This window comes from Punctularia strigosozonata, assembly GCF_000264995.1.
Source record: "Punctularia strigosozonata HHB-11173 SS5 unplaced genomic scaffold PUNSTscaffold_4, whole genome shotgun sequence".
Classification (NCBI taxonomy): Eukaryota; Fungi; Basidiomycota; class Agaricomycetes; order Corticiales; family Punctulariaceae; genus Punctularia; species Punctularia strigosozonata.
In genome coordinates this window covers 1,952,535-1,976,089 of record NW_006767436.1, presented here as the reverse complement: position 1 = coordinate 1,976,089, position 23,555 = coordinate 1,952,535, and the positions used below count along the sequence as shown (strand labels likewise).

The window sequence follows — 23,555 nt, the reverse complement described above, 5'->3', positions numbered from 1 at the left end:
GCCGCGGCCAACCCCCTTGCCCCTTAAAAAAATCTCTGCATTTAGTCAATGCGTCAGCGAATGTGCTCTATGGTGAACGATTTCCAAGGGCAATTACATGAAGGTAAACCCAATCAAATTGAAATCAAATTGAAACTAGATCCAGAGGGTCTGCACACCCACCCCAAGCCTACTATCCCGGCTAGAATTAATATTCACCCTCCTCCTCAGGCTCCGCCGAGTCCTGGCCAACCTCCTCATAGTCCTTTTCGAGCGCAGCAAGGTCCTCACGGGCTTCGGAGAATTCACCCTAATTCTCCGGTCAGCGCGATTCCTTGCCCACGGAACAGTTACCAGGTCTACTTGCCTCCTCCATACCCTCGCCGACATACCAATGTACGAACGCACGCTTCGAGTACATCAAGTCGAACTTGTAGTCGACCCTGCTCCAGGCGGTGGAGATCGCGGTGGTACTAAAGATAATGTATCAGCCAGTGGACCGCGCGGTTGCGCGGTTGCGGGCTCCTGTACTTACTTGGTGAGCATACAGAGACTCCTGGAAGTCTGAGCGAGGTCACCGCCTGGTACACAGGCAGAGGGTTCGTTGCAGATGCCGAGCTGTTGTTTGAAATGACGCGGATAGGTCAGCATCTATTACAGAGCAAGCACTGGTACGAGGGCGCTCACCTTGAACCCAGTTGGGCACCAGTCAACGAACTGGATGGTGCGTTTGGTCTTGATCGTAGAGATGGCAGCTTGCACTTCCTTGGAGACCACGTCACCACGGTATAACAGGCAGCAAGCCACTGTAGCCGTTATCAACATGGGTACTGGTACCTTTGGATGGTGGACGTACTGTATTTCCCCTCCCTGGGATCACACTTGACCATTTGATTGCCCGGCTCAAAGCAGGAGAACGTCATGTCCGCAACAGAGTTGGTCTCGTGCGCAGCCTTCTGGGCAGAGATGAGAGGCGCATACGTGGCGAGAGGGAAGTGGATGCGAGGGAACCTATGCGGAGCAGATATCAGCGAAAGTGGGGATTGTTCAAACAATGAACTGACGGCACGAGGTTAGTTTGGAACTCGTTGAGGTCGACGTTCAGAGATCCAGCGAACCGCAAGGACGCGGTGACGGACGATACGACCTGAGCAATAAGGCGGTTCAAGTTCGTGAAGCTCGGCTGAGCGACACCCAGATTCTTCTTGCAGATGTCATAGATGGCCTCGTTATCGACCTGAAGAACGAGCCATTGAGCTTTGGCACCTGGGAGGTGATGCATTCTGCGTACCATGAATGAGCAGTCCGAGTGTTCAAGGGTAGTGTGAGTAGTGAGGACGGTGTTGTAAGGTTCGACAACAGCTGTTGAGAGCTTCGGTGCAGGGTAGACGCAGAACTCAAGTTTGGACTTCTTGCCATAGTCGGTGGAAAGACGTTCGAGCAACAGCGCGCCGAAACCGGAGCCGGTACCACCACCGAATGAATGGAAGACAAAGAAGCCCTGCAAACCGCTGCAATTGTCGGCGAGGCGACGAATCTTGTCCATGACGGGGTCAATCAACTCCTTCCCGATGGTATAGTGACCGCGGGCGTCTACATAACCGAGAATGAGAGAAATCCGTTGCAAATGTGTCTGGTCGGACTGACAGTTGTTCGCGGCATCCTCCTTCCCAGTGATCATGGTCTCCGGGTGGAAAAGAGAGCGATAGGTTCCAGTTTTCACCGCGTCGACCGCTCCAGGTTCCAAATCGACGTAGAGCGAGCGAGGGACATACTTGCCGCTGCCCGTCTCGGAGAAGAACGTCGAGAAACCTTCGGTGTTGACAGGTGCGGTCGCGCCCTCTGCAATCCTGCCATCGGGCTGTGACGCTAGTTAGTCAATGTGTTCGTCTCAATGACGACGAACGTACACCAAGACCATGCTCAATCGTATACAGCTCCCCTGCAGACGACGGACGGGGTGAGGTTGATATAGCTACGTGAAACGAAGCGACACTCACAGCACGCGTTCCCGATTTGGACACCGGCCTGTCCAACCTGGATCGATATTACTTCACGCATTCTGGTTGATCACGGAGACGTCGAAAAAGAGGGTTGTCGACACCTAGTGTTGATAATGTCGCTACAGAGAACTTGTGCTCGTCGAAAACAGGAGTCAAACGCAATCACCGAAGCGCGTCTCGTGGCGCTCCGACCCACACAATTCGCAGTCACTGGAGTCTGTGTCAATCCGATCAACACTCCCTGCATTCTCATGCTGCACCCCAGCAGACTCATGAACTCCGTGACTTATGTAAAGCTGTAATGTATCCGAATATCCAGAGTTTCCAGGTTGCAACGACATGCTCGAGTATACGTGAAGCCATGATAGCACAGTAAGACGGATTATAAGGAGGCCGAAGGCCGGGTAATACGCAAAGAGATCAACGCGACGGTCAATCGCATGCATTTAGTACTCGCCCAGCTCCTCAGCCTCAGCCGAATCGATTCCAACCTCCTCGTAGTCCTTCTCGAGCGCGGCGAGATCCTCCCGCGCCTCCGAGAATTCACCCTCCTCCATACCCTCGCCGACGTACCAGTGGACGAAGGCACGCTTCGAGTACAGAAGGTCGAACTTGTGGTCAAGCCGGCTCCAGGCGCTGGAGATGGCCGTGGTGTTCGACAGCATGCAGAGACTACGAGACACCTTGGCCAGGTCACCATCGGGGATATGAGCAGGGGGTTCGTTGCAAATGCCGAGTTTGAAGCCAGTCGGGCACCAGTCAACGAATTGAATCGTACGCTTCGTCTTGATGATGCTGACGGCAGCGTTCACGTCCTTGGGGACGACATCGCCACGGTACAGCAAAGCGCAAGCCACTGCGAAAAACATTGAGTACGGCGTTCATGGGATGAATCTCGGAGCTTACTGTATTTGCCCTCGCGAGGGTCGCACTTCACCATTTGGTTGCCAGTCTCGAAGCACGAGAAAGTCATGTCCGCAACCGAGTTTTGCTCGTGGGTAGCCTTCGCGGCTGAGATGATCGGTGCAAAGGTCGCGAGAGGGAAATGAATGCGAGGGAATGGTACCAGGTTTGTTTGAAACTCATTCAAGTCGACGTTCAGGGAACCATCGAAGCGGAGCGAGGCCGTGATAGACGAAACGACCTGAGCGATCAACCTGTTGAGGTTGGTGAAGCCCGGGGAGGTGATGCCAAGGTTCTTCTTGCAAATGTCGTAAATGGCCTCATTGTCAACCATGAATGAACAGTCGGAGTGTTCGAGGGTCGTGTGAGTCGTTAGAACGGAGTTGTAGGGCTCGACGACGGAATTTGCCATGGTAGGGGCTGGGTACACGCTGAACTCGAGCTTGGACTTCTTGCCGTAGTCCGTGGAGAGACGCTCAAGCAAAAGAGCGCCGAAGCCAGAGCCGGTTCCACCGCCGAAGGAATGGAAGACGAAGAAGCCCTGGAGACCGGTGCAGTTGTCGGCAAGGCGGCGAACTTTGTCCATAACAGTGTCTATCATCTCCTTGCCAATGGTGTAGTGGCCACGAGCGTCTGGTGGGCTTGTCAGCGAGATGAACACCCCGACTGCATATGCGAAACCCACAGTTGCTCGCTGCGTCCTCCTTGCCAGTTATCATCGTCTCCGGGTGGAAAAGGCTGCGGTAAGTTCCGGTCCGGACTTCATCAATGACGTTCGGTTCAAGATCAATGTAGAGGGATCGCGGTACGTGTTTGCCGGATGACGTCTCGGAGAAGAAAGTAGTGAAGCCATCGGGGCTGCCTTTTACTGCTCCCTCCGCAACTCGGCCGTCAGGCTAAGATAATCGTGTCAGACACAGGATACGAGGGGAGGGTATTTACGAACACTAAGACCGTGCTCAACTGTGTACAACTCCCCTGCGGAAATGAAGACATATTAGCGACGTGCCCGCCGGCTCAGGAAAGGGTTGCAATATGAAAACGACGCGTATCCACGCGTCCGGGAGTGTTTTCAACACGCCTCGCCAAGCGGGAAATCCGATTTGTCGGCGCACTTACAGCATGCGTTTCCGATCTGGACACCAGCCTGACCGACGTGGAGGGAGATGACTTCACGCATATTGGTATCGAGGGAGTCCTGCAAGATCCAAGTCGGTCAGAGTAGTTTGGGTAGGCTAGAATGACGCGTCCTGCTCACGTTTGGTAGCCGAGGACGGAAAGGAACGGGGAGAAGAGACCAACGAGAAGAAGAAAAGGGCTAGGGTTGATATGCGGCTCACACGTGTGCTTAGTCAGCGCCACGCCTCGTACCACCTCATTGCCAATCCTGCCAATGAATGTGTATGATTATGTCTAAGTACTACATGACAGTGTACAGTGTGTAGTAAGGTATCCTAGTCTGCGTGTATAGTGTGTCTAATACGTGTATGATTACGTCCGGGGCAGTGAGCCGGAGCCTGATGGTGACTGCAACACGCGATCGTCCGCTTTCGATAACCCATGTACGATGTGGTCGTTGCCGTGCTCAACCTTCGTCGCACTTCGTCTCATGAAGTAACTAGTCGTACAAGCGGTCGATGAGCTTTGAGTGCATGTCTGTCGCTAGCCTCTCACCCAACAAGAGAATCCCACATCGATATTCCGTGAAGCGGATTCTCCGTCTGCTGTTGCTCGGATGCCGATTGCCTTGGTGGTTTGCCAACTCGATCGTGCGGGTCCAGTGCGGAGCTGATGAGGTCCCTCTTTGGAACACGTGGGATCGTCCTGTGAGTGACCGGAGCTGTATGATATATGGTCTTCTTCAACAAGGCCGAAGATTCGGGCTTGGTGCATCGTCAGTCACAAAGATGATCTCGAGAACCAAGGACTGACCGTGTCCCTGCGGTTACATATAGCACTAGGAGGCACATTCTCGCCCTCTAAGTCGAGAGGCCCCCAACGGCGCTCCTCTTGAATGACCCCGCCGGTCGAAGGTAAGGAACCTAGCGAGGTTTCGCTTTCCGTTCGAGGAAGAACTGGGGATGTTTCATCAACCATCAGCAAGCCTTTATCTCTTGCATGTGTGATCATTCTGGCCGCTTTTATTTCGTTCTTCCGCCGCTGCTTTCGCACACGTTCGGCGGTGTGTTTATACTTTCGGTCCCATTCGTCCTGTAAGACTGGTTAGAACAGACGCGGCTGCGAACCGGACGTTGCACACCTGACCCCTCAGCCAGCGCCGCACGGGCGCCTCCTTAATAATGCCGATTTGCGAAGGCGGGATATGCAGTATAGCAATGTCATCCGGGGACTCCATTGCTCGAACTTGCCCGTAGATGTCGACCCTTTCACGGATCATCAATGCATGAGCGATATCCTGTTTCAGAGTTGTTAACAAGGCCAGGTGAAGATAAATGGTGAACGTCTACATCGCCAGTCGCTCCCACTTCGTTGTCTTTGTCCTTACCGACCTTGCCTTCACGCATCTCCTGCAATGCAATATCCTCATTGTCCATGAACATCGCAATGTCTGACGAGTCCGAACTTGGTTCCCTAGACAAGTGAGGGACACGTCTGCCAGTTCTCTTTGTCGGGCTGACGTAGCGCCGGGCAGGCGTATCAGACGGTATGTGCGCAGGGGGTCGATGATACTCAGGAAATGGGTTTTTCGCTAGGTGATCCGAGGAGTGGCTAGTGACATGTCGAACGAACTGTGCGATCGATCGATAGGCATATTTTGCCTGATGAATCCAGTCAGAAGCAATCCGGGATGATATATCGATGTAACACACACTATCCGTGAATGTGAACACTGTCAGAACGTGACACATGCCGTCGTATACTTGCAGGTGAACCTGTACAGAAGTCAGCTGTGGTCGAGATGAATCTCATGGGTCACACCTTTGTGGGGGTGGTAAACTTCTTCGCATTTTCCTGCTGCCGCTTGCCCTCACGAAGGACACCCTCTCTGACGGGGTATTTTTCCGGATGCGCAGCGCGGTGCGCCACGTAGATAACCTCATCCCTGAGTGCTTCACCATCCCCCGCGATGATATAAAGGGGTGGCAAATTGCCCAAAGAGCCCTGAAGGAGTGGCGAGACGAGGGGATGAGTAAGCTGTCTTGATATTGCCCTTAGTGGTTTATATCGCACGAGTGGGCGTACTCCCTCACTCATTAGTGGCATATATCTGAATCTGTGCCCGAAGTTCCAAAGGCGTTGCCAGCGGATCCTCCATTAAAACTTTCGGTGGCTTTGGCTCCCACTCATTCTTCAGCTTTTGGCAAAGCTCCTTCTTGATCATTGAATTGACCGCGGTTCGCTGTGAGGATTGATCATCCGACGTGAGGTCAGGGTTCACCGGGTGTGCCCCACGTTCCTCGTCTGTAAGTCCAGCATCATGGTGAACCTGTTGACCGTTGGGCTCTTCTGAAGAATCGGAAACGGTTTTCTCGATACTACAGAGCTCGCCCTTGTGCACAAACTCCTCTGTAGCCTCTCCTAATTGGACGGTTGATAAGAGCCCTGCCTCAGCATCTGCGGATCGCGCTGATTCCAGCGTTTGAGATTCCTTAGCCGTCTTCGTTGTGCAAGAGAATATCTCGGACACGCGCTGTGCAACCCGACGATCGCTTGGTTTAAGTGTATCAGCATGTCCGGGATTAGGCGGGGGATCAGTGACCGTCGGAACGATGCGTCCACCAGGGGGATCCGAGTCCACAGGCCACAAGGTGGAAGGTTTAGCCATGAAACCGTGAGGGGGAATGATGTCCTGTACAGGATGTGAACTCATGATGATCCCAGTATGATAATTCACCGACCGTTTCGACGTTCTCCATGACAGAAGGAAATGTATGCGTCATATCGACCCAAGGACTAATGAGCACGCCACCAGCCGGCATTGGCATGCCCATGTCACGTAGAATAGTCAACGCCGTGAGACACAAACCGCCTCCTGCGGAGTCACCAGCAAACACTATCTTATCAGGAGGAATTGCCGTGTGCACTGCGCCCGTAGGTGGTTGAATGAGGTAAAGGTCTGTGCAAGATGAGTTTCAATGGCTATCAGATTTGATATACGGATGAATCGTTTACATGCAGCGAGTACGTCTTGAACAGCACATGGCCAAGGATATTGCGGCGCTTTCCTACAGCAATCAATTAGCAGGAGAATACTGTGGCGAAGGTGTCATACCGATAATTCATAGCAAAGGCACGGCCTTTCATCTTACGAGCTACGCCGTTTCAGAGATCAAATATGAGTTGAAAACTTAACAATATATGAATACCGCACCGTAGCGGATAATTTGGTAGCGATGCGTATCTGGATCTGATGAATGTGGTGATGCACGATACCTGGGGATGCCGCTTACTGATAGACCCAAAGAAGTACCCTCCTGAGCAAACCGTCGAGTTAGGTATAGATTCAGGCGCAGAGCAACTATGGGAAGCTCGCCTCCGTGCACGTAGAGCTGCAGTGGTTTCCATGCAATAAGTACTGAAGCCATTTGGGTAGAATGCCCTTACGCACCAAGACGGGCCGTATCTGATCCATTCGTCGTATAGTCTGCTTCGCCTCATCAATACTTTTATGCGCGTTAGATTCAGCGGGAGGTAGGAATGCTTTTTGCGTGATCCATTCTCCTTCAATTCCATCCAATCCGCGCACCTGCCACCATCGTTCACCTCCGACCACGGATCTCAATTCAGAAGGGCCGAACCAGTCGACCAAAATGTCTGCGGCTTGATTACAGGATGCTAGAGGGATTCTGACAGGAGCCACTGCAGCCCAATAGGGCGCTGGAACGTGAGTATTGGTACTGCACAAAAACAATCAGAGAATCAGCGGGTGGGACAAGCCATTTGAACGTACAAAGCCTGCAGCGATTCGATTGTGTTTTGTGTGGCTAGTTCGAGAAAAGACTTCACGATATTGAATGCCCTGCATCCGCGTCAGAAGCGTCGTCCCGGCCCGCAGCAAGGATACGACTGACTCATCGTAGAAGATGTCATCCGTAGCTAAATCCTCGAACTTCCAACCGACAAGTTTTCCGGCTTTTTTCTTGTAGTTCTCAAAGAATGTCTTTACGAAGACTAAGAACACTCCAGTTGATCAAGATTCAACATACGAGTGCGACGAGCGAGAGACATACTAGGAGTGATGTGAATTGCAGCTGAGAAGGTTGAGACCGGCATCGCCAGGTCTGCTACACTTGCACAGCAGACAGACAAGGGTATCGATGGAGGGCAAGAAGAAGCGAATACTCGCAGTGATGATGCAGTGGTGTCCCGGAACCCATGAGTAGACACAGGCGCCACAGGCGCGCCTTGTCATTGTAACTTGGATGACGTATACTGTACTTTTACGGCCGTAAGTTCGTCCCGCGTCCCCGGAGCACCCGAACCGAACTTATTGTCCCCTGTCCCCTGGCACTCCGAACCTCCGGGACACATTATATCTGACCGTGAGAGTCTTAAATCTGACCGTGCAATCAAAAAATCTGACCTCGTAAGCACGTGTCCCCTGCGGATGAACTTCCCACGGCCCCGAACTTGGTGGGTGTCCCCTGTCCCCCTCCGACCTGGCCGAACTTACGGTCGTAAAAGTACAGTAGTATCACGTGCTTCGCGCATTCCGATAAGATACTTGTAACTTATCGTACTTACTCACCTTAGGACGGTATAGGGCGGGGTCCCGCCAATCCACCTTCGCTTGCACCGCCGTGGTACAACAAACAGTGTACATACTCAGTAAAGTCTGCGTAGAATCTACGATGTATGTTCGTCCTTAATCGTGCACGTTCGTCGTTCAGGTATTTGTTTTCAAGTCGGAGAACTAAATCGGGGAATGAACTCACAGGCACAGCCACGATCAGCGATGCTGGGAGCTGCTGGGAGAGAAATATATGCTCCGACAAGTTTAGCTGCTAGCGTTCATTAACCATTCCTCTCAGTCACTTGGCCAATCTCTCATCCACTTGAGAGTAGATCTGAAATAGCTACAGTATGTGGCATGTCTGATGGAATGACTCATGATTGCTGGACCTTGCTTGATACGGGGATCGTCGGCCGGTGGGAAGCTTTTGACCCAGGACACGGCACGCATCCTCGTCACATCAAGCTTCACCTCAAAAACTCCAGGAGTCGTGAAGCCTAGTTATCTATTCATCCTACTTGTAAGCTGCCGCCGTTAGAGAAGGTACATCTGCGGGCATCATGCCGGTGATTACAATTGTCGTGGACGCAATGCAAGTCGCAGCAAGCTTTGTATCAGTTGACCGCTACTGATATGCATACTTTCGTAGATTGTTCGATATGGATGGGACGCTTGTTGACTCGACTAAGGGGGTCGTTGGAGCGTGGCATCACTTCAAAGGAAAATATCCGTCTATGAATGTCGAGGAGATCCTTAATAGTTCGTACTCTGGCTCGCCGTCTGTTATGTCAGCTGAAGCGGCTTTGATCGATCAGCTTCTCATGGTGTGCGCACCGTCGACAACTTGCGCATACATTGTGGAATTGAGGACCCTGAAGAACTCGAGGTTCGTGCTCGTATAGTCGCACTGTTCATGACTCACTGCCGCACTAGCGGGAGGCCGAGCGGTTTGAACAGGCCATCATCAAATGTTCAGGCGACGATGGACAGGGTATCGTTCTTTTACCCGGTGTGGAAGCCATCATGAAGGAGGTAGGCGACGCATTACGAAATTATTACACCTCAACTCAGAATGCTGCGCCAGCTACTCCCGCGGAGTAAGCTTCCTCATCCGCGGTGGGCCATATGCACGTCGGCGACCCGTGGTTATGCGTCGGCAGCCCTTCGCATGGCTGGCGTTCCTGTTCCGGATGTCCTGGTTGCTGCGGAGGACGTGGAAAAAGGTAAACCTGAGTAGGTGTTTGTATCGAGCCCGACACTGCTTTGGAGAGCTGATCTAACTCGCTAAGGCCCGATCCCTACCTCCTAGGAGCTAGGAAGTGCAGTGTGAACACGGGAAATTGTGAGTTGTTGCAGTGCCAAGGAATTTCTCGTTGTTCATGTCCTATGCTACAGGCTTAGTGGTCGAGGATGCACCAGCGGGCGTCCGTAGTGGGCAAGCAGCTGGTTGCAAGACGCTCGGCGTCACCACATCTCACTCACGAGCACAAATGGAGGCTTGCTCTCCAACGTACCTTGTTGAAAATCTTGCGAGGTATGCCGCCGATGCCGTTGTTTACGAATGTCGTTGATCCAGGTTCTTCGGATTTGAAGTGTCCGAATGAGACTCACTACCAATGGAGTCGAAGTCACTATGGAGGTCGTTTGATTTGCTCGCCTATCGCCAGGCGCAAGCTTTTTGCACCGGGTTAACGGTCAACTACGAATATTGACGGTGTCCCTCTCTTTCCGGCCTCACGCGGACGTTTGGCATAGATGAACAGCATAGATCAATCACAATCCACCCTCTGTTGTTTCGCATTGTAACTAGCCTCACAAATTAACACTTCGGGATTCGTTCGCTGCGGAAAGACGCATATGTTTACAGTACTTTGCATAGACATTTTTATGCAAGTATATTCTCCGCGTCCGCCCAGAGGTCGCGCTGAGCCCATACCCCCGCTATAGCGGCGATGATCATCCAACACGAGTTCTCGCTCATGTATTGGTTGGCCCTGGTCCTGTGCCTAGCCTTGACGCCTTCACTGGCAGCACCGGGGGTCGCAGCAGCCTGCAGGTGCGCGACAAGAGGGGAAGGGGCAGACGACACAGCAGCGGAAGTCATGGACAACTGTGTGGCAAATTCCGGAGTGTCCGAATGAGCGGTAGCTTCTTTCCTCCGTTCTTTCACCAGCCGCATGCATGCCCTTGCAAGGTTGCGCATGTGACTCATTTCGTCGGCCGAGCAGTGATCCTCTATTCTTGATAGCAGGGCGAACATCCAGCGGGCGTGTGATTCAGTGAAGCGATGGTTTGCGCGACTCGTACCAAGTGAGACACCCGCTTGCTTTCGCGAAGATTCCAGTTCGGCCAGATGCAGGTTCAGCCAGTAGGCAAAGTACATGACAACATGTATCGCGTATCGCTGGAATGAACTGATGTTAGCATCGGTTACAGCAACGGATTCGGAGGATGAGCTGACGTGATCGATAGCGCGCATGAGACGCGGAGTAGGCTCCGGTACTTTAGGAAACAAGAAATCAGATGGTTGCGGCAACATCTGCTGGGATCGATGGAATGCTACGTTCTCGGCACCGTCATCAACGTTTGATGACGGATTTGTTGTAGCTCCAGTATTTGGCCCCTTATACAGTGATAGAGGCTCGAATGATGTCAACCCGGTATCCAGAGCATTATCATGCTCTTGGGAGGAATCAGTTGCAGATGCTGCCGAAGCCAGGTTATCAGGCGAGTTCCGCTGCGCATCGATGTAGTTGTGTGAGTCACTTGGGATGGGTGCATGCAGGGTTTCGCGAGAGCGGTTCGTCTTCGCTTTTTTGAATGCAAGCCATTCAGATTCGGGTTTTCCCTGTAAGAATGCCCACCATCGGTCGCGATCGCGCATGTCGGGTAGACAGACTCGGCTCCTATCAGACGCAGTCTTCAATGTTGGTTTTGATGTTCCGATGAGCGGACTTGAGGGTTGAACCGCATTCTGAGCCGCGCGTTACTGCAGGGCTCGTCATATGGTGCTGGGACTCATACCCGTCTGAGGTTTCTGAACCTAGCCACAAACAAGGTCCGCCACTCTTCAGAAGGAAGGGAAGACGACGTTTTGGGGGCTTCTGCATTGTGTTCGGCCTGAGGAGGAGCAACAACCGGGTGGTCGTACGGGTTCACCGCCCGCGTGACATGTGGGAGTCGGCGATGTTCCCGTCTACAATATTCGGGTCAATTCCAATGCATAGACAGTCGTAATATGTGTTAACATACACGGAGGTTGTGATGAGAATGGAGAGAGATCACACACACCGGACTGTAAAAAGATACTGTAGTCCATCCTGCGGTTCCTCGTCGTAGTCATCCGGAAGATTGGCCACTGGTAACATTTGCTTGCCCGGTTGTGGTTCCTCCTCATCCGAGTTTTCCTTGAATTGGTCGAAAGTGCGTTTGGGGTATGTCGGTGCCATGCTGGACTGACGGAGGACGTTACCGCCGGAACATCGCTTCGTGACGCGCGTGCTGTGCTCACTGTCACATTTTATTCGGCGATCAGTTTCCTCCGCGAATTGATCATCCTCCCTCCTCTTGGTTATGTCTTGAACAAATTAGCACTATCCTGAAATGGCTGCAAACGATGATGAAGAAGTCAATGCCGAGATGCTGCAAGCCCAAATCGACATGGCCATGTCCTTCACGCATGAGCTCGTATCATCTTGGATTAAACCGTCGGCAGGTTCGAAACGCAAGCGTGCTAGCGCCCAACATGAACTGGAAGCAATCATGAAACGGCCAGCAAGGTTCGATTTGCCTCGTTCAAGCTACACGCCGGAACTGATCATTTCAACCCAAATATCCACAGGTTGGGCGTCGGAGCCCCAACGAGCGATGGCTCATCTCTACTCAACCGTGATGCAGCGCGTCTGAAAGGACGTCTAACGGCCTCCGGTGTACAGAAGCGACCATCAAATCTCGAAGTGTCCCATTCTCGCCAGGGGCACGAGGATGACAGTGAAGATAGCAGAGCAGGTGCCATAAGAAAGAAAGCCAAGTCAGGAGGTCCTCCGATATCGAAGATGAAACCGAAACGGAGGGGAAAGGACGGTGGTGAACAGCAAGCTATCTCCGCTCGGACATACGACGAAATTACTGCATCAGAGCCCTTGCGGCTTGCAAGCGAAAAAACAGAAGGTACAAGTCCTCGTCCGAGTATTGCGGCGCAATCCCGGATGAAGGAAACATCCAATGCGGAGGCATCGCCATCGTTAGGCGAGGAACGATTTACTGGTCCCAAATTCCAGTTGTATTCATGTGCATACGTTTCAGAACCTAATCTTGCCGACATTCCCGCGGGCATGTCGCATTTGCATGTATCTCAAGCTCCAGCCACTAATCCTTCAGCTTTGGAATCGCGTTCCACAATACCGTTTCTCAACCTCAGTGGGCCCGTTGGTACCGATGGTATAGCTGCGGACGGCAATACTCAGGAGCAGCGGAAACGCCAGAAAAAGGAAAAGGCTAGGGAGCGTCGTAAGAATAGAAACAAGAGGAAACAAAAAGAAGCCGTCGTCACTGCCGCAGCAGTGCCCATGGGAGGTGCCTCAGACGACAGTCCGCCGTCCGGAGACGCAGAGTGAAGGTTGCCTGTTTTCTCCGTGGCGTCCGCAATCATGCGTCGCGGACGCTTTCACACTCTTGAGGTGACGGCCCAGCTTCCTCGTGGTAAGTTACGAAGCATTCGTAACAGGGGCACGGACTAACGTCGAACAGTACATACCTCCTTGTCCGAGCGCCGTGCTCTTCCAGAGCTTAGCTACGTGCACAGGCGTGCGTGATACTTATTCGGGACACTCTGAACCTGACGACACGACATGTCTGTCTTTGCTGGGAAATCGGAGTGCGTGAGCTCTGGCGCTTCCTTCCCGACGTTGCTCAATATTCACGAGGGCGGCATATATCACCAAAGCTCGACAGTCCCCCAGAGCTATCGTGGATGGACATCGCGACCATTGTCACGTACGCGCCCAAACTGCGATGTCAACCATATGATACAAAATATAACATACACCACATAAATGTTTCTCCTACGTCGCATAACTCATGCAGTATTGTTACAATGCTGGAACCTCCGAATCGATGCCAGAAAGTGATAAGTAGGTGTCGAGTGGTCTTGATAAATAATAACCGGACTGAGAGAATGTCTAGAATACGACGAAAAACCCCGTCATCTCATCGGCGTGAGTGTCGACTCGTACTACCCCTCTGTAATTTCGGCCTTTCCGACGGCTTACTGGAGGATCCACCCCGAGAAACGCCTCCACCTCCTCCGCTGCGATGCGCAGCGCTCCTCGAGCTCAAACCAGTGTTGCTACGGTGGTGAGCATGACTCGGCCGAGAGGCGCCCGACTTCGAACGTGCAGGAGGCGCCGACTTGGAGCGGACGAGAGGCGGCTTGCGGGAGGGCACCGTGTTTGTCCGGCGCGAGGACGACGACGGCTTGCTCTTTCGAAAGAAGAGGATGCCACTAGATGGCTTGGCACGCGGTCTGGATTGAGGGTTTTCCTTGTAGTACTTGCGGCGAGCAGCCGCCTCACGCATCTCGCGGATGCCTTGGGATCGGAGCTTCTCATTGCCCGAAAAGGTGCCGCGCCATTTAACGAGCCACCCATGAACAGTGCTCGATGGCGGGCGAGATCGTTTACGCCCGTCCGGGTAGACGACATGCTGCAAGCGAGACATATCCGTCAGAGGACATGCCGATCATTGAAAACGTTCACGTACGGAGTCCCAGTGAATAGTGAAGACCATGGCTCGGTAAAGCAAGTGGTGGGTGTTGAAACAGCGAGCCTGCGCCGGAACGAGATGGAGATATGGCTGCCGTCGCGCGCGAGTCAAAGAGCAGTGGACATGAGGGAACGGCGCTACTTGGAGCGTGCTCACAGCGTTGCAGGGCGAGCAGCGCTCAAGTGTTCCCACGGGAGTTGCTCATGACGTTCACGACCTCGACGGTTTGTGCGTTTGTCTCGGTCCGCCACCAGTGCACGATCCACACATATCCGCAACATGGATATTTGTTTCTCGTCGTTGACATGAACAATCCGCTGTACGCTACGCATGCCGGTGCCGCCCTGTATACGGTGCTCAGAGTCTGCCAATGCTATGCTATGAGCTCATAATTCGTCTGCAACGTCTCGGACGCCCAACCTCCGGTAGCTTGCTGATACCTCCTCTGCGACGCCATACTCGCCCTGAATCCGGCATCGATGCACTACACGTCGATCTTGTTTTTTCGGTTGCATCGTAGGCCCGACCGGATCGCACAGGTATGTACCAGGCTGACTGCCATTTCGGGTAAAGGGCAGTGCACACGTGGCATGAAGCGTCAGCGTTCCTTCTCCTCGCCACACCGCCTTGGCAAACAAGACTTCCGCTTGCTCTATGGCTTTCGGGTACGCTGCGAGTGGTGGTGGTGACGCTGTCCGCACCTTCCGGCGAGTCATCGCAATTCCCCCGTAGAAACATGAGAGGCATCGGAGCTCTCCAACAACCGTCCTAATTTGGATTCAGTACAAGTAGGCCTCGAGCGTCTGACCTCATGCCCTGTCATCCAAGATTCACTCCTTGAAATGGCGCCGTGGAAGAACGTCGATCCTGTCATTGACGGGAGGCTGTATGTTGGAAAGTAAGTCGTCTTCGCGTGCCTGTCCAGGCTTCGTTGATCCTGTCGGCCTCATGCTATCTCGTGTTCAGCATTCAGCCCGCCAAGTCAACCCGCTACCTCACGGAGCATCGGATCAACTATATTGTCAGCGTCTGCACGGAGCCGATCCCAGCGGAATGGCCCCAGTCTGGCGTCAATCACCTGCGAATTCCGGTTGAGGACCTCGACTACGCCGATCTCCTCATATGGTTGCCGACAGCCGTCCGATTTATCCATCAGGCGCTCTCCAATGGAGGAGTGGTCCTGGTGCATAGCGTTCAAGGCCTGTCGAGGGCTCCGGCAGTGGTCGCAGCCTATCGTAAGCTGTCAAGTAACTTAATTTTGATATACACCGACTGATAGCATTATCAGTGATGTGTACTCAGCGGGTGAATGCTACAACAGCCCTTGACATAGTCCGCCGAGGTGATTGCCTACTGGTGTGTGGTCTTGATAGTGTATACTGACTTCGGCACAGCGCGGGAGCAGATCTGGGTCAAAGCCGGTCTTCAAGAGCAACTCGTTCTTTTCGAAGTCTGTCAATATAACCCAACCCCACAAGACGGCATCTATCGCAAGTGGCGCCAGAAAATTACTCAGCATATCTGAGCGACACAACACATTGTGCATAATGTACGCGGGTTATTCATCGGCGGTTTGCAGGTTCACCCGCATGTCTCCTCCTTACTGTATCAGTAGTACTCCTTTCTCATGTCATAGGTGCCGTACTGTCGCTCGACTTAGTAGCGTCTCAGCGTAATCGCTTCTATATTTGACTCATCCATAGACCAAACTAGATCACCTGCATGCTCGCTGGACGTATATGGTACTTCACGACCCGTTTCAAATAGCTTCATACCGATCTCCGCATACGTGCGATACCCCACTCCGTTGCTTATGTATAACGTAGTTCCCCAATATCAGCACTCGAGAATATCTCCCAATCTGCGAATATGCTCTGGAAATTCATATCATGGCATGACGGTTCTGTGTCCATTGACAATTCGGATATTAGCTGACCCAGCCACGTCTTGGGAACTTCTCTGCTGTGGACGAATACTGTACCTCGACGCCTGTCGACCTCTGGTTCATCGCTGTCTACTGGCCGATCACGGATGGGCTCTCCTTCCCGGTTGCGTGTGGATCACATACATACAAGTCGCTCTTTACAACGGATCTCCCGCTCCATTTGATTGTGGCTGAAGTCACGCACTGCTACAGTATATAAGTTGTTGATGTAAATATACAACGCTAACACGAGCTTTTTTGATTCTTTTTTCAAACCGTAGACTGATGAATGTGATCAATCAGTCAGAAAGAAAGCGTCGACTGAACTAGTATTGTAGCGGTACAGTGTAATGGCACTCCTTGATGCAAACAGGAATCACACATGAACTACACAATTCCCCTTCACAAGAAAAATTGAGCAGCTATTTAAATGTATTGCCAGTCTAGATCCAGAATATCTAGCAGATCGAAAGGTTTCTCGATTTTTTAAAAATCGAACATCCCTGAAATCATGCTGTTTCAGGTGTTTATCTCATGATCCGTGGTCAATTGCATATCTATTGCCAACCCAATAGCAGCTATAGCTCACAGTCGTATATAAATAGGTTTGTGGTACATTTTTCATTCGTGATCAAAGAGGATTCATCCATGAAAGTGGTTTATAGAAACGCCCTGAAGAGTTAGAGCGGGTTGGAATCGAGATGCACAGCCTTGGTGCGTGTGAACGCTTACCGGAGTAAGCCGGTATTAGGGAGCTTTCAATTTCGATATATATTGAGATTTTGATATCCTGCGGCCAAAACGCGCGCCAAATCGAACGATTTGGTACGAAACCTCGATATACGTATATCGGTTTTGAAAGCTGTCTATTGTGATGAACTGCATCAGTTGCGCGGGCACTGCCACTGCATCTCAACGAACGAAATTCGCCGGCGCCGCTCACCGACCCCTTGCTCAATTCGTGTTTCCTCATTCATTTTCTCGTTGATTCTGCCCAAGAAAATTATCACCGCATGCCCATAGTAGCAGTAATATTCCCAGATGTTCAAATAGAAGAAAATGTGCCGTGTGCCGTGTGCAGGAGGACCGCATTTCTGACTGCATCAAAGAATGCCATTACACTGTACTTAGTAGTCTTAGCACTCAGGTTAGTTGATCTGTTGATGTTGGATGGGATTAAGTACTTGGATATACGAAGCGCGGCAAGCACTGAGGAGCGCGCGCTTCTTCCACCGTGACATCAAGCTCGCCATGGCATCCCGTAGACTGCTGGTCGACATCCATACCCATGTCTACTTGCCGCGTTATGCCTCCATACTTCGTTCGCGTGATAGTGCTCCTCGCATATCAACAGGAAAGTCTGGTGAAGAGCGCTTGCTTATCTTGGATAATGAACCGAGCGGCGGACGACCTGTTGGGCCCCAGGTACACCGTGGCTTCAATCAATGGTACGCTGGGCCCTGAACGTTGCTCAGTACTGGGACAGGGAGGAAAAGCTTCAATTCATGTCGAAACATTCCATCGACATTTCCGTAGTGAGGTACGGGTTGATCGCTCTGGGCTCAGTGCTTGTATTGAACGCTGACCCTCCAGCCTGCTTCAGCTCTGCAAACCCTTGGCTAGACTTCCTACCCCCGCGCGACGCATCGATACTCGCTCAGAATCTCAACGAAGACCTAGAAGCGTACTGTTCCACATCACCCACCGTTGCAGGTTGCGCGTTGCGCCAGCTGTACGGGTTCGGTCTTTTGCCTCTTGTACCCGGCGTAACAACGACGGACCTCCTCAAAGCCGTGGAGCAAGTTAGCAAGCTGCCACATCTCAAGGGCATCATTATGGGTACACGAGGTATCGGCAGAGGGCTTGACGATGATGCTCTGGAACCTGTATGGGCTGCAATCGAACAGTCGGGCTTAGTCGCCTTCTTGCATCCGCATTACGGCGTCGGAACAGAACAATGGGGAGAGAAACCCAATGGTCACGTCCTACCGTTGTCTCTTGGCTTCCCCTTCGAAACCACTATCGTCAGTCTTGATCACAATAGTCAACAGATGGGAGTGTTGAATTTATTTCTGCCGCAGGCAACGACGCGTCTGATACTTTCCGGTACTTTCGACCGCTATCCTGCTCTTCGTCTCCTGCTCGCCCACTCCGGTGGAGCGTTACCTCAACTGTCGTCCAGACTTGCCTCGTGCATTGACCATGACCCCGTCGTGGCTTTGCGGCTGAAACACGATGCTAGACATTACCTAGGCAAACTCTATTTCGATGCGGTGGCGTATGGTCCGGAAGAGCTGGGGTTTGTCAGCGATGTCATTGCACGGGCTGCAAAGTATACCGGATTGTCCGAGAGAGACCGGTCCTTCGGCAGCAAACGGATAATGTTTGGTACTGATCACCCTTTCTTCCCTCCCCTTACGACCACGGACAAATGGCAGAGCGTGGTGGAGAATTTGGATGCTATAGCAGATGTCCGGGGATGGAGCGATGAAGCCAAAGCTGGGGTTAGAGGCGGCAACGCGTTAGAACTATTCGGGCTTCTACAAACTGTCTGAACATGCAACCACTAGTGACGCTACATTTGGATCTTCAAGCTAAAATCTATGTGCTGCACGGATTGGTGTACGGCACTCGTGCTTAGGATGTCAATTTCTGAGGGGCATGTGAGCTTCACTCATGTTATCAAAATGCCTGACAAACCAGGGATTGCTCGTTCTCGTAGGTTTGCCTCCGTTATGTTGCCGCTCGACTCGAACAGAAATTTGCGTTTCCCAGACCACTTGATCTTCAGCCTGCTGGCGACAGGCGCAAGCTGATCGCCTTCGATGTTGTCGAGCATGATTATATCCGCTCCAGCATCAATGGCTTCATCTGCTTCCTCCTCGGATCGCACTTCTACGTCAAGGAGAAGGCTAAAACCTCCTACTTTTCGCGCCTTTTGGATGGCGGCAGTGATCGAGCCTGAGGACCAAATGTGATTGTCTTTCAACATGATCATGCTGGACAGATCATGTCTATGGGGATCGATGCCACCGACAAGCATGCCATACTTTTCGACCAACCGGAAGCCTGAAATGATCATTTATGATAGAATAGCACGAAGCAATGCTGATTCCGTGCCTGGAGTTGTCTTTCGTGTTCCTGCTATGATTCCTTGGTAACCATAGCTCCGAGCAGCATCCAGATAAGCCTTCGATCTAAATATCCTGGTCAGCTATACGGCCACATAAATCAACACAAGCGGTCACTTGGTAGCGATTCCGCTGCATCGAGCGAGGACATTCAAGGCTACTCGCTCTCCCAAGAGTAGGTGCCTTGCCTTACCGCGAACGGTAGCGACGTGTTTTACTGGTTCGAAAGAGTCGCCCTCCTGAACGTGCCATTGCACTCTTGAGAAATTGTTTAGACATAAGGCTGATATTTTATCACGAGAAGCGATAGTACCGGCAACCCAATTGCTCGAAGACCTCTGCAAAGAAGGGAGTGCCTGCAAGCACTGCTGTTTGTTTGCCCTTGCCGAACAGGAATGCCTCGCGTTCCGCCTCTCCTACTACGAATCCCCCGTAGTCAAAAGACGGCGCATCTTCAGCTAGCCAAGCAGTGACTTGTGCCTTCCATGAAGGTGGTAACAGATGGCCGTACGAGGTCATGGCTGGAGATAAGATGAGGTTTTGTGTAAGCGCGTTGCGCGCGTCAATATCCATCAACCGTCTCCGTTCTTTACCCCGGCCTCCGGTCTCATCGACATTTGCTCATTCATCGCGTAATATATACCAATCTACACAAATCAAGGATATCGCGTTGCCGGCTAGGGTCAGGCGACGCGCTTAATGGACTCACCTCTGGAGCTCAAGGCTTTCGAGGTTCTTCGCATCACTTGGATAACTGGTTACGTACGCTTAACTAGAACATAGTCCAAATTCGACGTGAAGGACTTCATCAGCTCGGTCTCGGAGCAGCTAATAAGCAAATCTGCGCAAGGTTCTGGCCGTATGTATCATCGAGGTTCCTCCAGTTAGCCCTTGTCTGATTGTTCCGTACTAGCCTATGACCCGAAGCCCTTCATCGCCAACTTCGAGGCAGCTGTGGACAAACTTATCACGATCCGGAAAGACGTTCAAGCAAACACCGAGCAAATGGAGAAGAGCGTCCGTATTGCAGAGCGAGAATATTCGAAGAAGATGGCAGAGTTGAATAAGGGCTTTGAGGTGGGTGCCCATTTCTTAGTCGCCAATGCGCTCAAACATGCGAAAGGCTGTAGGCACCAATTTCTCCGGAATGGAAAGCAAGATGAACGAAGTTGGCCGCACCGCTATACGGATAGGTGAATATGGCAAGCACTACCTCCTTTGATGCTCTGATGGACGAGCGTTGGGGCCAGGCGAGCAACTCGAATCGATCACTCTAGAGAGACAGAGAGCTCAAGCTGCCTATGACCTCATTGACTACTACAATCAATTCTCTCGCGGTGATACAAGTCGCTTGGACGCCCTTAAGAAAGAAAACGGACGAGAAGGCCGACGTCAAGTTGCGATCATATTGCGAAGGTTGAACACGGTAGCCAAAGAAGTTGATCTTCCTAGTGCCGATAAGGTATTGATTCCACGGCAGTCAGTATGTCGTATTAAGATCGACCACAGACCCGTGAAGCTATCGACAGATACTGCGAGCGGTTCGAGAAGGAGATGCTCTATCTGTTCGACAAGAGCTATCGGCGAGGTGATCCAAAGTTGATGAACGTACGCATTTCCGTTTCCGAGCCGCTGTGACGATTGAACGTATCATATGTAGCATGTCGCCCAAACGTTATTGGAGTTCAACGGCGGGACTTCTTGCGTCCAGGTATACGTTAATCAACATGACTTCTTCATCAACCGGGTTGCCAAGGGGGTCGATACCAATGCAAACTCCGCACTGTGTGTTTCTTCGCTCTCTGCGGTCGATAGCCCGCTCATAAATACACTATTTCGCAGCTGGAACTCGTTGGCTGACCCAGATGCCAGCCCCCCGAAGTCTGAAACTGCGCTCGCAGACCTCCTTAGCGAAATACGTTCCACAATGGGACAAGAGGCCGAGATAGTTCGAGCTGTCTTCCCGAATCCGCCATTCGTGATGCAGGTATTTCTCCAGCGTGTTTTCGCGCAGTCCGTGAGTAGCGTTATTTGATTGCTCCATTCTTCTCCTGACTCATACGCATCGTGCAGATACAACAACATATGGAGTCCCTGCTGAATCGCGGCAATGCCATATCCGACCTCGCATTTCTCCGTATTTTGCAGCTCGTGCATGTTCAGACCTCCGCTCTGGTAGATGATCTCAAGACATACGAGCTTTCTGCAATTGTACTCGCGCCCAGAGGCACTTCCGAGTATCGTGCTGCCACTGCTGCGGGTGTGACAGGTGCCTCCGGTGGACCCCAGACCATGACAGCCATGCTGGAGACCGCTATGGAAGAACTGTTTGTGCCGTATACTGAAGGCTATCGATATTTAGAGAGGGAGAGCAAGAGTCTGGCGGAGCTATACGGCGATCGTCTCAGCGCCTTCACGCGATACCACGTGCGTCTATCCCTTGATATACATTCTTCTCCCACTGAGGCGAAACATGTAGGCGAGAGCGCAGGAAGGTGACAAATCGACCATGTTCGGGAGAATGATGACCGCAGCAGGCGCCACTGGCACTAGCTCGGCTGCTGCCGCTGCTTTGATGCGTTTCGGAGGCATAAACAAGGGTACTCCTGCTCCGGCTGAAAAGCCTGAAGAAGACCCCGCCCGGGAAGAGGACGGTATCTTGAGTATAGACGTTGCCGAGCAGATGCTCAAGTGGCATGCAGAGGCCATTGGTCGATGCGTGGAGCTGAGCTCGCCAAATGACGTGTGAGTGGTATGCGTGCACCGTGTTGCTTGTCGCGCCTGAACATGGTTATCATCAGACCTAAGCACACCTTCTCGTTGTTCCGGGTACTTACTGATGCCCTCGGCGTTGGTTATATCGAAATCGCGCTGGAAACGTGAGCAGAGTCTACAGTTTCACCCTGCAGCTTGATAACCCTGCACAGGGCACGCGTTCGGCTTCAAGCTAACGACACCAAGACAGAGCCCAATCTCAGCATTTTGGCTGTCCTGCGTTCAGTTGACCTGATCTGCCATCTATGGCAACAATATGTGAACATTGCGCTTTTCCCGCTTGCCAGTAGTTCTGTCGTCGTGCGTCGCGAGATGGCGGTCTTCAATAACCAAACAGTCAGCCGTATTGAAGGCGCTGCCAACGCCGTGATGCAACTGATCATAGACAGTGAGGGCAACCTTCGTCTCACCGGCTCGAATCGCTGACGCGGTGCCATTTCAGCCACCGTGTCCTGGCTGCGTTCACAGCTGGACAAGCAAAAGCGCGTGGACTTCAAGCCGAGAAACGACGATGAAGCATTCGCCCGGGTCAATACTGAACCATGTATAGCCTCTTGCGAGTTTTTGGAGAGAGTCCGCGATGCAGCCAAGCAACATCTTAGTGGCAGGAATCTCGAGATATTTCTGACTGAAATAGGGGTTGCATTCAATGGGTGTGTGATGCAATACATTATGGCGTGCTCATTCTTATCGTCACTTCTTCAGGCTGCTGCTTGAGCATTTGAAAAAATTTCCAATAAGCGCTACAGGCGGCTTGATACTTGCAAAGTGAGTCGCTTGTACCGACCGCGGAGCAACTGACCCACATTACACCAACAGGGATCTTAAGTCCTACCAAGACGTTGCTGAAAGCTTCGCGCTCCCATCACTACACGAGCGGTTTGAATTTCTCCGCGAATTGGGAAACCTCTTCCTCGTGCGACCTGAAGTCCTCAAACAGTACATCACTGAGAATGCTCTGGGGCGCATCGACACGGCACTCCTCAAGCCATATCTTGTTCAACGCGCGGATTGGGGACAGGTCGAGAAGGTTTTCAGCGATCTCGGCTTTCCCAATGGCGAAGGTGCCGGTGAAGACAGTATTGCGCCCAATTCAGCGAAAGGATTAGGCTTCCGCGACCGCTTTGGTGGTCGCCTGAGCACAATGATCAAGGACCTTGACCTCGATCGGATGCGTCTCGGCGAAAACATCAACATGCCTGCGATAACTTCCGGGTTCGGTGGGCTTTCGAATAGGATGTCAGGGATGCAGGTCTCAGCTGGGATCTCGTCCGGCATGGGTGCACGTATGAGCGCGTTCGCAGGTAACTACTCATGGTCCAACGGGGCATTTGGGGCGGGCCAGAGAACATCAGGAGGGTCGTCATAAGTACAATGTTAAT

At 52.1% G+C, this 23,555-nt stretch overlaps 10 protein-coding genes across 10 annotated transcripts; 5 read left to right on the top strand and 5 right to left on the bottom strand.

The window, feature by feature from the left end:
- Positions 1 to 49: 49 nt before the first annotated feature.
- On the bottom strand, positions 50 to 2,136 carry PUNSTDRAFT_119740 (tubulin alpha). The gene is made up of 10 exons (XM_007382340.1): positions 1,980 to 2,136; positions 1,890 to 1,921; positions 1,627 to 1,840; positions 1,271 to 1,572; positions 1,044 to 1,216; positions 836 to 990; positions 667 to 785; positions 515 to 597; positions 347 to 452; positions 50 to 289 (listed from the first exon to the last, which is right to left on the bottom strand). The coding sequence occupies exons 1-10, from the start codon at positions 2,038 to 2,040 to the stop codon at positions 188 to 190; spliced, it is 1,347 nt and encodes a 448-aa protein (XP_007382402.1). The 5' UTR covers positions 2,041 to 2,136; the 3' UTR covers positions 50 to 187.
- Positions 2,137 to 2,288: 152 nt separating this feature from the next.
- On the bottom strand, positions 2,289 to 4,167 carry PUNSTDRAFT_51463 (tubulin alpha). Its single transcript, XM_007382339.1, has 6 exons — positions 4,144 to 4,167; positions 4,005 to 4,083; positions 3,832 to 3,863; positions 3,571 to 3,781; positions 2,889 to 3,518; positions 2,289 to 2,838 (listed from the first exon to the last, which is right to left on the bottom strand). Exons 2-6 carry the CDS (start codon positions 4,063 to 4,065, stop codon positions 2,429 to 2,431), a joined length of 1,344 nt encoding a protein of 447 aa, XP_007382401.1. The 5' UTR covers positions 4,066 to 4,083; positions 4,144 to 4,167; the 3' UTR covers positions 2,289 to 2,428.
- A 116-nt stretch (positions 4,168 to 4,283) lies between these two features.
- Positions 4,284 to 8,215, bottom strand: PUNSTDRAFT_100740 (alpha/beta-hydrolase). The gene is made up of 18 exons (XM_007382338.1): positions 8,078 to 8,215; positions 7,919 to 8,018; positions 7,798 to 7,866; positions 7,456 to 7,744; positions 7,381 to 7,396; positions 7,298 to 7,321; positions 7,219 to 7,248; positions 7,120 to 7,159; positions 7,020 to 7,072; positions 6,746 to 6,963; positions 6,098 to 6,696; positions 5,826 to 6,045; positions 5,717 to 5,779; positions 5,354 to 5,665; positions 5,146 to 5,301; positions 4,818 to 5,096; positions 4,560 to 4,768; positions 4,284 to 4,503 (listed from the first exon to the last, which is right to left on the bottom strand). The coding sequence occupies exons 1-18, from the start codon at positions 8,118 to 8,120 to the stop codon at positions 4,377 to 4,379; spliced, it is 2,847 nt and encodes a 948-aa protein (XP_007382400.1). The 5' UTR covers positions 8,121 to 8,215; the 3' UTR covers positions 4,284 to 4,376.
- An 819-nt stretch (positions 8,216 to 9,034) lies between these two features.
- On the top strand, positions 9,035 to 11,863 carry PUNSTDRAFT_142786 (phosphatase). The gene is made up of 10 exons (XM_007382337.1): positions 9,035 to 9,172; positions 9,230 to 9,339; positions 9,396 to 9,466; positions 9,514 to 9,612; positions 9,665 to 9,813; positions 9,870 to 9,922; positions 9,976 to 10,114; positions 10,174 to 10,984; positions 11,042 to 11,776; positions 11,833 to 11,863. Exons 1-8 carry the CDS (start codon positions 9,141 to 9,143, stop codon positions 10,226 to 10,228), a joined length of 708 nt encoding a protein of 235 aa, XP_007382399.1. The 5' UTR covers positions 9,035 to 9,140; the 3' UTR covers positions 10,229 to 10,984; positions 11,042 to 11,776; positions 11,833 to 11,863.
- A 320-nt stretch (positions 11,864 to 12,183) lies between these two features.
- PUNSTDRAFT_132949 (uncharacterized protein) lies at positions 12,184 to 13,196 on the top strand (the record flags this gene model as incomplete). The annotated part of the gene is made up of 2 exons (XM_007382336.1): positions 12,184 to 12,359; positions 12,422 to 13,196. The coding sequence occupies 2 exons, from the start codon at positions 12,184 to 12,186 to the stop codon at positions 13,194 to 13,196; spliced, it is 951 nt and encodes a 316-aa protein (XP_007382398.1).
- Positions 13,197 to 13,913: 717 nt separating this feature from the next.
- PUNSTDRAFT_132948 (uncharacterized protein) lies at positions 13,914 to 14,367 on the bottom strand (the record flags this gene model as incomplete). The annotated part of the gene is made up of 3 exons (XM_007382335.1): positions 13,914 to 13,927; positions 13,974 to 14,283; positions 14,341 to 14,367. The coding sequence occupies 3 exons, from the start codon at positions 14,365 to 14,367 to the stop codon at positions 13,914 to 13,916; spliced, it is 351 nt and encodes a 116-aa protein (XP_007382397.1).
- Positions 14,368 to 15,185: 818 nt separating this feature from the next.
- Positions 15,186 to 15,868, top strand: PUNSTDRAFT_112680 (phosphotyrosine protein; the record flags this gene model as incomplete). Its single annotated transcript, XM_007382334.1, has 4 exons — positions 15,186 to 15,241; positions 15,310 to 15,578; positions 15,632 to 15,685; positions 15,738 to 15,868. 4 exons carry the CDS (start codon positions 15,186 to 15,188, stop codon positions 15,866 to 15,868), a joined length of 510 nt encoding a protein of 169 aa, XP_007382396.1.
- Positions 15,869 to 17,518: 1,650 nt separating this feature from the next.
- PUNSTDRAFT_132946 (amidohydrolase 2) lies at positions 17,519 to 18,822 on the top strand (the record flags this gene model as incomplete). Its single annotated transcript, XM_007382333.1, has 4 exons — positions 17,519 to 17,692; positions 17,743 to 17,807; positions 17,871 to 18,291; positions 18,349 to 18,822. 4 exons carry the CDS (start codon positions 17,519 to 17,521, stop codon positions 18,820 to 18,822), a joined length of 1,134 nt encoding a protein of 377 aa, XP_007382395.1.
- A 20-nt stretch (positions 18,823 to 18,842) lies between these two features.
- On the bottom strand, positions 18,843 to 19,917 carry PUNSTDRAFT_64400 (uncharacterized protein; the record flags this gene model as incomplete). Its single annotated transcript, XM_007382584.1, has 5 exons — positions 18,843 to 18,919; positions 18,968 to 19,336; positions 19,367 to 19,464; positions 19,516 to 19,656; positions 19,712 to 19,917. The coding sequence occupies 5 exons, from the start codon at positions 19,915 to 19,917 to the stop codon at positions 18,843 to 18,845; spliced, it is 891 nt and encodes a 296-aa protein (XP_007382646.1).
- A 267-nt stretch (positions 19,918 to 20,184) lies between these two features.
- On the top strand, positions 20,185 to 23,542 carry PUNSTDRAFT_64692 (uncharacterized protein; the record flags this gene model as incomplete). Its single annotated transcript, XM_007382582.1, has 14 exons — positions 20,185 to 20,257; positions 20,312 to 20,475; positions 20,522 to 20,591; positions 20,649 to 20,860; positions 20,908 to 21,006; positions 21,059 to 21,183; positions 21,241 to 21,415; positions 21,472 to 21,825; positions 21,878 to 22,143; positions 22,200 to 22,277; positions 22,326 to 22,561; positions 22,616 to 22,826; positions 22,879 to 22,941; positions 22,993 to 23,542. Coding segments are annotated over 14 exons (2,676 nt in total), but the record flags the coding sequence as incomplete, so codon positions are not given.
- Between the last annotated feature and the right edge of the window lie 13 nt (positions 23,543 to 23,555).

Bases quoted from the DNA above. Each gene is read 5' to 3' on its own strand.
- PUNSTDRAFT_119740 (XM_007382340.1), bottom strand. From the start codon at position 2,040: ATGCGTGAAGTAATATCGATCCAGGTTGGACAGGCCGGTGTCCAAATC. The intron at 1,573-1,626 runs GTCAGTCCGACC...TCGGTTATGTAG, and splicing joins GGAGGATGCCGCGAACAACT to ACGCCCGCGGTCACTATACC. The intron at 290-346 runs GCAAGTAGACCT...CCGGAGAATTAG, and splicing joins TCGGCGAGGGTATGGAGGAG to GGTGAATTCTCCGAAGCCCG.
- PUNSTDRAFT_100740 (XM_007382338.1), bottom strand. From the start codon at position 8,120: ATGCCGGTCTCAACCTTCTCAGCTGCAATTCACATCACTCCTA. The intron at 7,867-7,918 runs GTCAGTCGTATC...ACGCGGATGCAG, and splicing joins GATGACATCTTCTACGATGA to GGCATTCAATATCGTGAAGT. The intron at 5,302-5,353 runs GTAGACGTTCAC...ACTCTGAAACAG, and splicing joins AAGTGGGAGCGACTGGCGAT to GATATCGCTCATGCATTGAT.
- PUNSTDRAFT_51463 (XM_007382339.1), bottom strand. From the start codon at position 4,065: ATGCGTGAAGTCATCTCCCTCCACGTCGGTCAGGCTGGTGTCCAGATC. The intron at 3,864-4,004 runs GTAAGTGCGCCG...TCATTTCCGCAG, and splicing joins CCAGATCGGAAACGCATGCT to GGGAGTTGTACACAGTTGAG. The intron at 3,519-3,570 runs GTGGGTTTCGCA...CAAGCCCACCAG, and splicing joins GGAGGACGCAGCGAGCAACT to ACGCTCGTGGCCACTACACC.
- PUNSTDRAFT_142786 (XM_007382337.1), top strand. From the start codon at position 9,141: ATGCCGGTGATTACAATTGTCGTGGACGCAAT. The intron at 9,613-9,664 runs GTAGGCGACGCA...ATGCTGCGCCAG, and splicing joins TGGAAGCCATCATGAAGGAG to CTACTCCCGCGGAGTAAGCT. The intron at 10,115-10,173 runs GTATGCCGCCGA...TCGGATTTGAAG, and splicing joins CTTGTTGAAAATCTTGCGAG to TGTCCGAATGAGACTCACTA.